The sequence below is a fragment of the Saccostrea cucullata genome, unplaced genomic scaffold, assembly GCF_032062105.1.
Source record: "Saccostrea cucullata isolate Sc308-1 unplaced genomic scaffold, CSIRO_AGI_Scuc_v1 ctg1, whole genome shotgun sequence".
In the NCBI taxonomy this organism is placed as follows: Eukaryota; Metazoa; Mollusca; class Bivalvia; order Ostreida; family Ostreidae; genus Saccostrea; species Saccostrea cuccullata.
The window spans coordinates 1,024,443-1,040,536 of NW_026920581.1; the positions used below are offsets into that span (position 1 = coordinate 1,024,443).

A 16,094-nucleotide genomic window follows, 5' to 3' on the forward strand; every position below is an offset into this window, starting at 1 on the left:
TGGTTATGCTAGAATGTTTATAATTAGAGGGCAATTAATCTAGACGTGTGGTGATGGGATGTTTTACGATTATTTATGGTACAGTTATGAAATATTAATTCTTAAGGAGAAAATTGGCTTCTTTTTCAAAAGTGATTTATAGAGGTAATTGCTGTTTGATTTGAAGGGCACAGATAAAGTAGAAGGGGTGAGGGTGGAGGTGAGCTTTTGTTCTGAAAAATCTCCAAACTTCCTATTTTAAAAGAGGGAAGGTGGAAAAGGGTTGTTGGAAACAATTTAAGTGCGGTACCTAAGCCTTGCATGTCTGATATTTGCTATAAATGCATTTTTTTTTATTATGAAGCATGAAGAGACAAACAGAGCCAGTCTTGTAGGAAACAATCTACACTGAATTGATATAGATGAATATATATTTCAGATTTTTAAAAAAAATTGTCCAAACTGGGAGGGGATGGAGGGTGAGTAGGTTCCAACGTCTTTCAGTACCAACTATTGTTTTTACTCAAACATACTGAATAAGCTTTACTTGACTTTACTGCAACAAAAAAGGGATTGGGCTTTCAATGAACGTTTTCTATTGTAAAATGTTAAGTCTGGAAAAAATGGGAGGAGCCCCCCCCCCCCCAATGTTACGTGCCTGCTTAAGAAACAGCAATAGGTGTAACCTCAGCATGGATGGAGATAGGGGACTATCCAAGAACAATTGTATAGAATCCCTTATTATCCCTAACACATTGTTAATCAAATGTATACAAAACAAAGCAAACAATTTTATAGGGTAAAGGTATCATTATTTGGGGGGGGGGGGGGAGAGGGGGATAAGATCACTTGCAGCCTCTCTCACTAATTAACCTACAGGAAAAGTCTTCATGATGGTCAAGTCTCTAAAAGCCTCGATCTTCTTTTGGTTCCTCTTACTGTATCTGTTAACAAAAATAAAATCAAGCAGAGATTTTAGTCATAATTAAAAAGTAGACTGTTCGGTGAGCAGTACTTTTGCAAAGATGCACCTTTACTTCTTTCATTAAAATTTACATTGATCGTATATTGCATCTGTACAGTCTTTCTGATCATTCACCTCTGATAGAGTTATCTTTCCTGCACTCATACATATCCTTGACTTTGGAACAGTTAAGGTTGGTTGATGCTTGCCTTTTTCCTACTATAAAAAGACGGCAAATAAAACTAGTGCTAATTGTAACGGGGACCGTTACAGATGTTCCCCAAACGCTCCCCAAGTCCTTTTGGTGCCATATTCCCTGTAATCTCTATTAGATAAGAAATACTTTATAGAAGAAAAATACAAAATATATCTAAAAATAGGCATTGCACGCGTGTTTATGTGCGTAACGACCATATTATCTTGTCTACACTATCTAAAATTTTAATATACTCAAAGCATTTAATCCAAAAGTATTAAAAAATACACTCATTCGAGTGTATTTATAATTTTACTCATTTCACGTGCACGCACGCGCAAGCACGTGCATAATGACTACACCTTCTTGTAGGAGTCCCTTATATTTATCTATGTTCTAAATCAAATCCCTTTTGGTTGAAAAACAAGGGAGTTATAGCCATTTGAAGTTTCAGCCAATCGGATTACAGCCCACATGCATGCGTGTGATTTCATAAATTTTTATCTTTATCGTATTGAAGGATATCTAAATGAATGACTATATTTTAAAATTCGAAACATTTCGTCAAAAAACAAAGGAGATATTGCCATATAAAATTTCAGCCAATCAGATTGCAGCACACGTGCATGCGCGTGATTTCATGATTTTTTTCTATATCATATTTTAGATATCCTAATGCATGACTATGTTTTAAATTTCAAAGCATTTCGTCAAAAAACAAAGGAGATATAGCCATTTAAAGTTTCAGCCAATCAGATTGCAGCATGCGCGAAGGGTTTTATCGTGTGGAAACGAAAGCGTTACAGACAGACAGAAAGACGGACGGACGGACGGACGGACGGACGACGAACAACAAGCAGCAGGACGGACGAGACAGAGCAAGACCCATGCGCATGCTTTCATGAATATTTTTATATATCATGCTGTAGACCTTCATAATGTAGGACTATGTTCAAAATTTCAAAAGATTATGACAAGAAACAAGAAAGATATTGAGGTTTTAGTTTCAGCCAATCAGAGCGAAGCGCACGTGCATGCGCGTGAGATCTTGCTATTTTGACCATGCCATCCTGTCTATACTACTAATGTGTCCTTACATTATGAGTTTCAAAAAAATTCATCAAGAAAAAGAAAAGTTACAGCAATATCCATTATATTGGTCATTTTTCGTGTTGCACGTGCGCGCTCTTGCAAGCACGTGCGCGCAAAATGACCTTCGTTCGGCAAATCTACATAACATGTCTACTGACCCTAAAAACATTTTACCTTAGTCGGATGTGTAGTTTACAAGATCACTCGTGGACAAACTTTTCCCAGGAAGAAGAAAAATAATAATAATAATAATAATAACTAGATGCGTTCTTGTTGCAAGGGCAACAAGTAGGTGAGAGGGGCGAGAGACGTCCTTCCGACCGACTTTTCTTTAGAGTTCTATGCAGCATCATGCCATAAAAAGTTTTCAGAATGTATTTTTTCGTTTACATTCATTTACAGTAGTTTCTCAACACAGATCGTGATTGTTACACACCAGGTATTTCACAAAATATCTCCAAATATAGCTTTTAAAAATCGGCAAAATGTTCCACACATGTTATAAAAGAGTGAAAAGTAATTTGCAACTGAAAAAAGACAAAAACAAAGAAAAAATTTGGGGAACGCCCCGAGCGGGATTCGAACCCCCGACAGTAAGACAAAGTTTGGTTTGGTCATATCTTTGCAATAAACACACGCATGAAGAAAATAAAAACATGTATAGATATCTTTGAAGACGCTCTATAAACCCTGTGAATCCGAAAGAAAAATATTGAAAAACAAAGAAGTTGAAAAATTGGACTTTTTGAATTCACTTCCGTTTGCGACCGGAAGTAGAAACGACAAAAAACGAAGGACGTTCGGCACATTTACATTTGATGTTCTTTCATGTCCATAAGTTTCAATGTCATATCTTTAGCCGTTTTCGAGAAAAGTAGTGTACAAAAATCCATTTAAAAAATACAAATTCCCCCAAAAATCGCGAACGGAGAAAAATTTTGAAAAAATGAAAAACACGTCTGGAGATATTAACCTGCTGCATCTTTTCTGTAAAAATCTTTGAAATCCGTACAGTCAGAGCTGAGATATCGCCATAAAAATGAAAAAAAGAATAATAATAATAATAATAATAATAGGAAACCGACGGAAAACAATAAGGTCTTCCGAAGGAAGTCGGAAGACCTTAATAAGAAACAGAGTAAAAACAATATGTTCCCCAACTTCGTTTGGGGAACATAATTAGGAATAGGGCATCAAAAGAGAGTTGTTGCCCTTGTAATTTTACTCTGCTTTTGAAAAAGTAAAAAAAAAAAAATTCTCTGGATCGCTTGTTAAAACGCTAGTTTCTGTAGACTAGTGACTAAACGATGTACAAATTCATTTTTTACTTAACTAATATATGTTCTTTCCGTGTATAATGTAATTTTACCATTAAGCGAAAGAGATGATTCCATTTTACGCATCGCGATCTAGGGAGAAAAAGCACCTTCGATTTATAATGGCATAAAAGGAAAAATCACAATACCGTAACAAACTTCCATTTATTTCCTTAAAATGTCTGGCAGATCTTATTTCCATGGAAAAACCAGTTGCAGACCCAGAATAAGGCAATTGTGATTAAATCAGAAATGCATAACAGCCACGCAAAACAAAAAAAAAATAATTATTAGTCATGTTAGTTTCTGCAATAGCTATTTCTTAACTTGGGAATGAACTTATTCAAATACTTTAAACAAGGCACTCATCCAGAAAATGTCATTCAAATTGAGCATCTGAAGCAAGTTTGAGAATGTTTAACCCTTGACGCAACATCCTTGCAAGATTGGTTGATACTGTATGTATATATTTTTTTGGTAATGGACCCGCTCCGACAAAAAAATAGCCTGGTCCTTGATCTGGAAACTGTAGGCCAGATGTAACATCCATATCAAGTCCATCGGTGTGCTCCCTAAGATGTTTCATACATGCAAGTTTGATCCATTTTGGCTGTGTGTTTAAAACGAACCCGCTCCTCAAACCTTTATGGTTTGTGTAGAGTACATATAAAGAAAACAAAAAATGAAATGAAAAAAAGTAATCAAATATCAGCCAGAGATTCGTTTTTATTAAATTAAATTAGAAGTAAATTAACCGAGTTAATTTTGATTAGCCGATTACATAACACGTTTTTTGTTCATTGATTGAGAAGTCGCTGTGTAAGGTCTTCCCCATTCCTATATGTTTCTCTCCGGTGTTCTTCATTGTCTGATATCTCGTCAGTCGTATGTAAACCTTTGAACATTTTCTACTCTGAAACGATTACATAAATTTCATTTCCAAGTAGCTTTTTTCAAATATAAATCAAAGATATTTTGATTTACTTGAAGCGTCTATCAATTTCTTTGAGTAAAAAATTCCTCAATATTTCATCTCCAGATAACATTTCAAATGTATAAAAATTATATCTCAACAAGGTTTCTTGTGTTACACAACATAGTGTATTAAAACAGAGAGCAAATATTTTTTGTAGAAATTATCCCAATCTTTTCCGATTCATTTCCTCGATGTAGAAATTGTGGTTAATTGTGTGTACGATCAATTTCACGCCAGTGTATCAATATAAAGACAATATGTGATTATCATATTACCAGCATCCCAACCAGCTGTTTAACCAATAAAATTGAACGAACAAATAAAGTATAAAAATGTCACAGCACATTTTCTCGGTAACGACAAAATGCATTCTTGACTGCATGGACTAACATGCATACCGAATAAACAGAATATTTATATGTCCCGTACGTGCAGTACTTGCAATAACTATGAGCAAGAAGCCGAATTTGATCAACCTTTTGTCGGAGAGGTTGAGGCCTGGTCTACTAGATGTGGAAAGGAAGTATTTAGAGTCCTGTGAATTAGGTGACGAGGATTTAGTCCGAAATCTGTTAAATTCTGGGACGATTTCTCCAGATCTTGAGGACACTCAAGGAAGAACAGCCCTAGACCTCGCCATAGCAAGTGGTCATGTTTCTTTGGTGGAATTCCTTTCAGGTAAAGTGGGACCTAAGGTCATCCATCAAGGATTGCTTTGCGCAGTCGAAAATGATCGAGAAGAGATCTGCCAAATTTTGCTGGAAAATTCCATTTATCAGTATTCATTGCAATCAAAAGAGAATGCAAACGAGTATTCTTCCATTGAAGGAATTACAAACCCAAATAGCGACAAAATGTCGGAAGTGTTTGATGATGATTTATCAACGAGGTCTAAACTCAGCCAGCAATCTGAAATAACAGTAAATAAAATGCTGAAGGAAGCACTCATTAAAGCAGCAATCAGAAACAACTTCATCCCTGCCCCCCTGGGGCCTGAGGGGTGGGGCCAAAACCACTAAAATTAATGCAATCTTTAAAAATCTTCTTCTTTACTCCTGGACATGTCAAACTATTTGCATGATTGTCAGCGTCCTCTACCAAAATTGTGTCCTGGGGTCAGGGGGAAAATGCATTATCAAATTGTTCAAATGAATCATGGTGAAGACATTTATCGAAGAAATGGTTCAAATTAATGAAATAAGTTTATCAGCTCTTGAGCTCAAATTGTTCAAATGATGGCACATGGAACGAAAATTGTGAATTTCATGATCCCTGCCCCCTGGGGCCTGAGGGGTGGGGCCAAAACCACTAAAATTAATGCAATCTTTAAAAATCTTCTTCTTTACTCCTGGACATCAAGCAGTCAAACTATTTGCATGATGTAATCAGCATTGAGTCCTCTACCAAAATTGTGAAATTCATGGCCCTGGGGTCAGGGGTTTTAGTGCTAGGGCGGGGCTAAATAAGTATATAGTGAAAATGCATTATTTCTTTGAAAATCTTCTTCTCTGCTTCTGGGTATTAAATAAACCAACTAATTACATAGTTATGATGAGCAAGAGTTCTACCAAAATTGTGAATTTTATGGCCCCAGCCTATTGATTATATAGTAAAATTACATGATTTCTTTGAAAATCTTCTTCTCTGCCCCTGGGCAGTAAATAATTATGATGAGCAGAGAAGTGACGAAAATTGTGAATTTTATATCAATGGGGGGGGGGGGGCTCTATTGATTATATAGTGAAATTACATGAATTCTTTGAAAATCTTCTTCTCTGCTCCTAGGTATTAAATAAACTAACTAAGTGCATAGTTATGATGAGCAGAGACAAGATTATATAGTGAAATTACATGAATTCTTTGAAAATCTTCTTCTCTGCTAGGTATTAAATAAACCAGTGCATAGTCAAGAGTGCCTCTACAAAAATTGTGAATTTTATGGCCCCAGCATCAATGGTTCTGGTGCTATTGATTATATAGTGAAATTACATGAATTCTTTGAAAATCTTCTTCTCTGCTCCTAGGTATTAAATAAACTAACTAAGTTTCGCTAGGTATTAAATAAACTAACTAAGTACATAGTTATGATAAGCAAGTGTTCCTCAACCAAGATTGTGAATTTTATGGCCCCAGGGTCAAGGGTTCTGGTGTGTGTGTCCTATTGATTATATAGTGCTTGAAAATCTTCTTCTCTGCTCCTGTATTATATAAACTAACTAAGTGCATAGTTATGATGAGCAAGTGTGCCTCAACCAAAATTGTGAATTTAATGGCCCTATCATCAAGGGTTCTGGTGTTGGGGGGGGGGCTCTATTGATTATATAGTGAAATTACATGAATTCTTTGAAAATCTTCTTCTCTGCTCCCGCGTATATTTCCTTGATGAGGAAGATCCTGTTATGGCATCCTTCTACCTCAGCAAAAAGTTCAAACAGCTTCAGGTCATGGAAACTGAATATAAGGTATTCGAAGAAATGGATCAAATTAATGAAATAAGTTTATCAGCTCTTGAGCTCTATAATAAAGAAGACGCAAATGACTTTTATGATTTATGAAATTCCTTTTCCTCTCCATGATTGTAACATTTAAATTGTTGATATATTATAGACACCTTTTAATAGTTTATTTTTTTACTGCAACATTACTTTTTCATTGATGATCATTATTCTTTGTTTTCTTGGTGCAATCTGGCAAAAATATTATCATGAACAAAACAATCATTTTACTTAGAATAGGGTAAGGACATGTAACCCAATTGACATATCACGAAGTTTAACTTCGAGAAAACCCCCCTGGCTTAAAACATGAATCAAATTCAATACACTGTAACTGGAAAGTTGTTGCATAATGCTCAGGTGACCTATAAGGCCCGTGGGCCTCTTGTATGATTTATGAAATTAATTAGCATTTAAATTGTTGACATATTATAGACACCTGTTATAATAGTTTATATTTTTACTGCAACATTACTTTTTCATTGATGACTCCCCTTTAAAATAATTGAAATAACAGTATACACGTTTTGAATTCTTGCTTTTTTTGCTTTGTATAGAGTACGTATGAAGAATTGGATGCACAGGTACAAGAATTCACCCTCGACCTGTTAAACCAATGTCGCACCTCAGGAGAAGTGCAGTCTCTTCTAGACTCGCCTGAAGGAACCGAAAAGTCGTTAAGCGATAGTTTTCCTATACTGCAAGTCGCTCTTCGAATGGAACAGAAAAAGGTACAGTGTATCTGAAAATTTTAAATAAAAAATGTTGTGTTAATTTGTGTTTTAAAAGGATTTAGATACATGTATATTGGATTGAATTTTCAGTTTGTTTCGCACCCGAAATGCCAGGCTCAGGTATCAGCTGTGTGGTTCAGTGGTCTTAAAGGTATGCGCCATTTGAATCGGTTCGAATTCCTGTTGTTGTCAATTCCTGCTGGAATGCTGCTATTGCCCATCCTGTCTTTAGTTTTTATCCTCGCACCCTGGAGCAAGGTATGACAATATTCAAATACATTTATCAAAGTTTTAATATTACATCTGGAGCAGTCAATTCTCCATGTGACATTTCATTCTTTTGTCGATTGAATCCGTCAACAAAAAGTTTGTTTAAAAACAGTCAATGACCAAAACTTACATGTTACAGCTGTTCATTATTTCGACTATCAATACGCATTACACAATTTTTTGAGATAACAAAAGGATCAATCTTATATGAAAGATATCTAAATCTATCTGAAGCATGCATGATGACTTTGTATCTTTATGATAGATTCATCTTGAGACTTTTAATTAATTTTGTTTTATGTCGATAAAAATCCAACAATATTAAAATGTGTTTCACCAACGTTTTAAAAATCAGTGAATTTATAAAAAATCCATCAATAACGAGAAAAAAAGCGCATTAACATGAAAATATTCCTTTAGCTTCTCAGAATCATTTGGTTTCCATGGTCACAATGTCTTCTCAATTTCAATAAGACCTGGTAATCTCAGGTGACCTTTAACTTTACCATTACTTAACACTCCCTCAACATGCTTCCCTGGTTATCCAAACTTTGGCCACATTCCTTCAGGTGATACTCTTGCTGAACACCCCTTCACAAATAACCAAAGTTTTGTTAACTTTCCTTCAGGGCCCAAGATGACACTACTACTAAACATTCACTCCATACAGTTCTTCAGTTAACCAAACTTCTGTTTATTTTCCTCATAGTGACAGTGTTGTCGATCATGCATAACCACTCCATCCACTGACATCCTCAGTTAACCAAACTTATGTTTAAAACATGCAACAGGTGGCATTTCTGCTGAACCATTAATCAAAAAAAGTCAACAAAAACTTTTGTTAGCATTCCTAGGCACTAGTCTGAATCCTTCTGCATGCTTCTTCAGTTAATAAAAATTTGGTTGATATACTTGCTGAACACCCGCTCTACACACTTTCTCAGTTTACCAAACTTTGTTAACATTCCTCTTGGTGGCCTTCTAAAATCCCTTCCACATGCTGCCTCAACATTTTTTCAGGTGACCCGTTTGTTCTACACGCTCCCTCAGTTAACCAATTAATGTCAATATTTTCCTCTAGGTGACACTTTTGCTGAACACCCCCTCCACACGCTTCCTGAGTTACACGTGTTCCTACATCTCGTTCCTGTGTCTGATAGTGTTGGGCAAAATCCAGTTTAGTAACATGTGGGTCTCCCTGGGCTGTGAAGAAACCAACCCTGTTAGTTACGCCTTCATCGTCATCATATTCATGTGGATCATAGGTAAGTCTAGTGAAGCAATGCAAAGAGGACCTGCAAGTCTGTACCGGTTGTTCTTAAGCAATAGTTCAATATATGTTAAAATTTTTCTCAGGCTGGATTTGGGAAGAAGTAAAACAGTTGTATGACCAAGGTGCTGGAGATTACTTCCGGTCTGTCTGGAATGTAATCGACTTTTTAATGCTGACGTTACTCCTGACGTCATTTACGTTAGATGTCGTCATTCCTTTAAGATTAAAAAGGACTTTAGCCCATCACCAGCTGAATTATAATATTTCTACGGGAAGAGAAATCAACATCAATCAACTCTTGTTCTGTTACGAGGCCAAGGAGGGGAAAAGTTATTTCTCAGTCGAGCACCAATGTCCCACAGCAACGGTTGGAGGTCAATTTAAATAAATTGTTTTGGTGCCTTATAAACAATTACACATATTCAAATGTCACTTTTATTGAAAACCTTTTGAAGAGATTTAAACTATTTATTTCATGAAATTTAGTGCTTTGATTTCGAGGAAAAAAACAGTAATGAAATGTAAATAATGTTGCAAACTTAATCAACAACTTACCTTTGATTTGAATCATTGTTAATACCAGTTTATCTTAATAAAAGTTTGTTATATGAACTGTTGCTTCTAATTCTAGTTGAATGGTCGCCTAGCTGGGTTCCGGACCCGGAGTTGATTTCGGATATTATGTTTTCTGCCGGGATTATTCTCAGTATTGCTAGAATCTCCTTCATCATGCCAGCCAATGAAACCTTTGGAACAATGCTCGTCTCCTTCAGAAGAACGTTTGGGGACCTGGTTAAACTTCTGGCGATGTTCGTTCTCATTTTGTTGAGTTTCTCCTGCGGACTGGCTGCTCTCTACGCTGCTCATGTTTGTCAGACACCGCATTTCCAGGGGTGAAGTTTTATGGCATACGAGAAATGTACTTGTAAATTAACAGTATTCTTCTCTCCAAACCAATAAAACATCTGTCAAATATATTTATTTTTTTAGGTTTAGCGGTGCATTTTTCGTTCTGGTATGGTCTCTCCTGGGATTTGGAGAGGGCAATACCCCGGATTTGAATAGAAGCGCCCCCATGAGTTCCATCACGAACAATCCATCACGAATTTCATCAACGGAATGGTTTGGAACAGCTATATACGGCGTTTATGTTTTTGCCGCAAGTGTTGTTTTAATGAATTTACTAATTGCAGTAATGAGCAACACCTTCCAAGAGGTTCAGGTAAAAGCAATTTTAAATGATTGGATAACATTTCTGGTCAGTGACAACAAATGTCCGTGTTGAATAATAATAAAGTTTATCTTTTTTTTTCAAAGATATTTTAAGAATAAAATCGATTTTTCAATGTATCTTGTAGGATGAGAGAGATATAGAGTGGAAGTTTGCGCGTACGGAACTGTGGATGACATTTATAGAGCCCGGATGTCCAGTGGCCCCACCATTCAATATTATCCCTACGGTCCAAACTTTGTGCAAGGCTTGGAGAAAAATATGGCTAATCTGCACTTGTTGCAGGAAACGTAAACTGAAAATAAACAAAAGATTAAAGGTTAAAGTATTTGTGTGTGCATGAAATTTGTTATTAAACATACAAAGTAAAATTTGTACAATTAAATTGTTGGTAATGATAGTAAAATTTATTTTGTTTTATTCATTTTTGTCTATATTTCCAGAAACTTGATGAAGAAATGAAAATTTCATCTGCATGCACGAATTCCAGACAGGTCTCTTTAAATTTATCTGCTTTAATGTCTTAACATCTGATTGATGTTTTCCCTTTTCGATCTATATGTCCCTTCTTTTGCACCCAAAAGCACCTAGAAATCAATGGATCATTTTCATGAAAGACTTTTCATTTCGGCTTGGTGGTAAATTATTTGTCAATCATAGACAGGTCATTCTATCATCTCTTGAATCCACAGAAAGAGCAAGGAGTTGAGAAACGAATAAATTAGGTTCCTATTTCACGATTCTCATGTATAATGGCAGTTGTGTTTGGCCCCTCAGCCTTTAAATCTAGGATGTATCCTTTTTTCCTTAAAAAAGGTATTAAAGACTGTCCGATTTCTTAATTACAGAATGTCATATGTACGCTAGTTCAGAGATATATAGTCTACGCATCTCGGGAGAAGATGGAGGGCGATGAAGGTACGATATATGAAACGGAATCAATTTTAATGACATGATACGTAGCTTGTTTATATCAAAACTATTACTGATACTTTTGATAAGTTTTTTTATTTGTTTGCATTGTCATATAGATGCTGCAGAAGACCGGATACGGCGGTTGATAGAACGAATTGGTTCTCGTCTAGAAAAACGATTGGATGAAATTACAGGTCACGTGCAACATGTCGATGATCACGTTTCTCATGTTGACAAGGGCGAAAGGGATATACAACAAATGCAGAGAGAAGAAATGAAAAGGACTGATTTGGTATACTTTTTTTTATCATTTTATCATTTTCCACTGTATCTCTCTCTGCAAACATATACTGACTCCCAATTTTACTTGACAGTTAATTCAAGATATATTTAAAACACACACGCACAAACACACAGATATTTCCTGAAAAAAATTTCAATCTCTTCAATAGTTGTTAAAAGCACAGGACGAATACAAAGAAATACTGCATAAAAAGTGGGAAGAATGGCAGAGATTCCGAGACCAGCGTGTACAGGAAGTGAAGTCGATGCGCGAGCAGAGAGAGCGCCTCCTACAACAACGGATGTTTGAGGAGGCGCGCAGATTGGAAGAGGCGATATCCGACACACTGGAGGAGGCCGACTACATTCCACGAACCACCCTGAGATGACACCCCTCCCTCCCTTCCCTTCAGTTCTTGGCAAATGGGGGTGCCTCGAAAATAACTTTTCTTATGCATGTTCGTTGTGATTTTAAGTGTTAAAATACCTAATTTTCAAATTTTAAGTTTATTAGCCACCTTTATATATATTCTTACTACAGTATTAAAACTAACAAGTATTTAATTATACATTGACGTTTAACTTTATATAATTAATGTATCCCAAGTGCCTTGTTTGAAAATATAATTATTATAGTGCTCACTTGTTTATGATATTTTACATAAAATCAATAAATTTCTCAAAACCAAAATTTTATCGTTAAAGAATTTATTTTACTTTCCCTATATTTCAATGGACATATATATCTTGTTCTAGTTCTAGTTTTAGTTTACCAATGGGAGACTACTTCGCTCCACATCATTCTTCCGTCGTAGAATTTCCATGTTATCCCTGCTCAGTCTGTTGTTTGACTCCGTATACATCAATTTTATAAGTAAAAGAGTTCTTTTTCATAGTGTTGACTTTTATTGTCTTATAAGGAGGGCTCTTTTTATCATTTATTTGATATTACAAGTAGGGCTCTTTTTATCATTTATTTGATATTTCTTCTGGCTGAAGGAGAAAGATATATCTCTTTTGGCGGAAGAAACACTTTTTTATCTTGAAGAGATGTCTCTTAAACAATGAAAATTTTTCACATGGAATATAGATGCAAAAACAAATCAAAATTATATTTTCAAGCATACCCGTTTAACACGTGGAGCTGATTAAGAGAAAGGTATCATCATCTCTAATTAAGAAATACATGTATCTTTGTCAGTGAAATACATTTCTGTAGATGAAAGATTCTCTTAGAGAGATATCTTTCAAAGTTGAGAGATATCTCAATTTTAAAGAGATATTTCTAATTTTAGAGAGTATCTCTTATTTATTTTCACCTTCTTTTCGAAAAGTAAAAGGGTTCGCTTTATACTCATATCCTTGTTGACCAGAAAACCCAGCTAACCTGCTTCTTGTTATACCTGCATGTGGCATCTGCCTCAACCACATTTTTATCGATCGTTAGGGAGAACTTTACTGTTATGTTATTGCATTTTTACGGGCAACTTTTCCAACAGTCAGTACTAAACAGTTACTTAATTCAGTTCAAACTAGTGGTTTATCCCTATATTTGAGAATATTTTGGTCTGGATAATGCTGTTGTCAGTTTCTAGTTCTTTACAAACAACTCCTGCAGGCCAGTAATTGGATTTAAACAATTGTATTTGTGTGTCGAGACTCGATTCTTTCGCTTTTGTGTTCGTGTTTTGGGACATCGTTCTCTTTGCATATTAAAAAAGATCTCATTGTCTTTTGAGAGATAAAGAAACATAACGTGTGATAAGTAACCACTCTTTTATGCATTTTTTGACACATAATTTTATTGACGGCTTTTTTTTTTATATTAAGAATACATGCAGTGTATTGATTGTGGTCAATGCTCCGCCGTGTCGTCTGTTTGCATCCCCATTTTGTATCTGATCTTTGTCTTGTTTATATTTGGGTATCAACATAATCAACACAACGGAATAGCCATTCCACGCCGCCGGACCACCCTTAGCTCTTACTTGTAATCGATATCGAAAGGAAACCCTCTCCGACCATGTGCTTTGGACGCCTCATTTTCAGCATCGGAAAATGAATGACATCGATTTTTATAGCTGAACATTATTGTTATTGTATGGAGATAAATGTTTATAGCAAAGATCGCAGTGAACGGAGTTGCGTATGAAAAAGTCGTATTGCAGCCATTGCCATGGAAAATGCCATCATTGATCTAAATCTGAACGGCAGGGTGTTCCGCTTGAAGCGTTCCACGTTCCTGCGATTACCTATTGCTTGTCTGGGATATGGCGAAGATGGTCAAGGTGAGGTGTTTCTAGAGCGCCATGCAGACTGTTTTGAATCCATTCTTTGGTATTATACTAACGGAGAACTTCATATGCCTAATTCTATATGCCCAGCCGTGTTTAAAAAGGAACTGGAGTTTTGGTCTGTGGATCCAAGTAAACTCTCTCAGTGCTGTTACATGAAATACCTTTCGTTTTTTGAAGATCAGAAATTGCTTAAAACATTTGAGGAGGACGAGAAAAAGTCCACAGGCGTAGGAAAACTTCCAAAAATTGGGAGGAGTAAGCTGGAGAAATTTCAGAGTAAAGTCTGGAGGATTCTTGACGACCCATCGTCCTCTGTTGCTGCAAAGGTATGATCCATAAAATTCTAATATGCGGGTATACTACGAGAATACAATATTTTTTCTCATCATCATTTTTTTAAAAGCAAACTAATTTAGGTGCACAATAGTACAATTCCAAATATTAAAACTTTTCTGATCCGAATGTTTGTGTACAGTGTACTTGAAATTTTACAACGAAACCTTTCACTTTCTTTGCTTAAACTATTGCCTTGTGTACATTTTAACTGATGTTCACTATCAGTTCACGAAACATTATTTGATTTACAGATATACGTTGGTGTGTCAGCGTTCGTCATACTAATGTCTATATTCGTTCTCTGTGTGAGTACTCACCCGGCGTTCCAGAGAGAACTACAGTATGACGAACTCGAGGCTTACTACAGTTCTGACCCGGAAATGCTGGCACAGGTCAAAGGTCTCCGTAACAAGCCAATCAGAAAATCCGACAACAGCCAAGTTAAAAAAGTGTCACCTAAAGCACCAACAAAACGGAATCATACATTTTCATTTTTGTCAGACTTAAAACTGAATAACTCTTTTGATGGTGACCACGAAAATAAAACGGCGGAACTTATGCCACCACCAAACACAGTTGCGAGATACACGTATTTGGATTATCTGGACTATGGAATGGTGACCTATTTTGGAGTGGAACTTATTATAAGAATAACGTTTTGTCCGAAAAAATCGAAATTTTTCTCATCTTTACTTAATATCATTGACGTCATAGCATTTTCTTCGGAAGTTGCCACTATGACATTTGAATACATATTTCCCAAGGAAAAGTACATCAAATTTTCCGCTTTGGATATCGTAGAATGCATTCAGATAGCTCGAGTGTTTCGTCTTTTTCGTTTAGTAAAAAATTTTATTGGATTTCGCATTTTAATTTATTCAGTACGTGCAAGTCTAAAAAACATGTTGCTGATGATTTTCAACTTACTTGTAGCCGCTCTGATTTTTTCATCCATCGGGTTCTACTCGGATAGAGCCACATTTGAATCCATACCGGATGCAATATGGTGGGCTATTGTTACCATGACAACAGTTGGTTATGGCGATTCCTATCCGCAGAATATTCCGGGGAGATTCATAGGGTGTTTGTGCGCCATCTCAGGGATATTTGTGATAGCCGTGTCCATTCCAGTTCTTGTAAATAATTATGTTCTTTTTACAGGTTTTGCCAATTTGCCAATAAAAAGGCACTCAGACGGTCTTACGTCATTGCTCAAGTCCGAATTCGACTCCCGGAGAGAAAGGAAACATTCACAAGAAACGGAACCAATGACTTCCATACAAAGTTCTTAGTAATAACTTAATTCTTACAGATATACCATACATATAACTCAACGAATAATTCTATAATTATTTTGTTTTGCATTTACTTGTAAAGCATGTTTTTCATTCAATGTTGTTTGAAATCGCCCATGTCCTGTATATTTGTAGTTTTAAACACACTGAGAAGCTGTTTAAAACAAAATGAATTATTATTAAAAAAAATTAAATAGACATTTTACACGTTTTATATTTCGAAAACTTCAGCAAAGTTCCCCATTCCTGTATATTTCAGTAGTTTTACATTTTTTTCATTGTCAACTACAAGATAGGAATACTTGCAATGACATTTAAAACAAAATGAATTATTATTTAAAAAAATTAAATAAATAGACATTTTACAGCATTTGCTCATAAATAGATTCATCGATGTAAATAAAAAAGTCATTGATGAATGATAAGAATTTATTGTCACCAAA

At 35.7% G+C, this 16,094-nt stretch overlaps 2 protein-coding genes across 2 annotated transcripts; both read left to right on the forward strand.

Moving 5' to 3' along the window:
- Positions 1-4,696: 4,696 nt before the first annotated feature.
- Positions 4,697-12,368, forward strand: LOC134251621 (short transient receptor potential channel 3-like). Its single transcript, XM_062734032.1, has 13 exons — positions 4,697-5,479; positions 6,911-6,985; positions 7,576-7,749; positions 7,843-8,010; positions 9,104-9,287; positions 9,379-9,669; positions 9,927-10,188; positions 10,286-10,517; positions 10,654-10,845; positions 10,970-11,020; positions 11,375-11,444; positions 11,558-11,733; positions 11,894-12,368. Exons 1-13 carry the CDS (start codon positions 4,973-4,975, stop codon positions 12,110-12,112), a joined length of 2,601 nt encoding a protein of 866 aa, XP_062590016.1. The 5' UTR covers positions 4,697-4,972; the 3' UTR covers positions 12,113-12,368.
- A 955-nt stretch (positions 12,369-13,323) lies between these two features.
- LOC134251787 (potassium voltage-gated channel subfamily C member 2-like) lies at positions 13,324-15,766 on the forward strand. The gene is made up of 2 exons (XM_062734206.1): positions 13,324-14,346; positions 14,608-15,766. The coding sequence occupies exons 1-2, from the start codon at positions 13,900-13,902 to the stop codon at positions 15,646-15,648; spliced, it is 1,488 nt and encodes a 495-aa protein (XP_062590190.1). The 5' UTR covers positions 13,324-13,899; the 3' UTR covers positions 15,649-15,766.
- Positions 15,767-16,094: the final 328 nt, after the last annotated feature.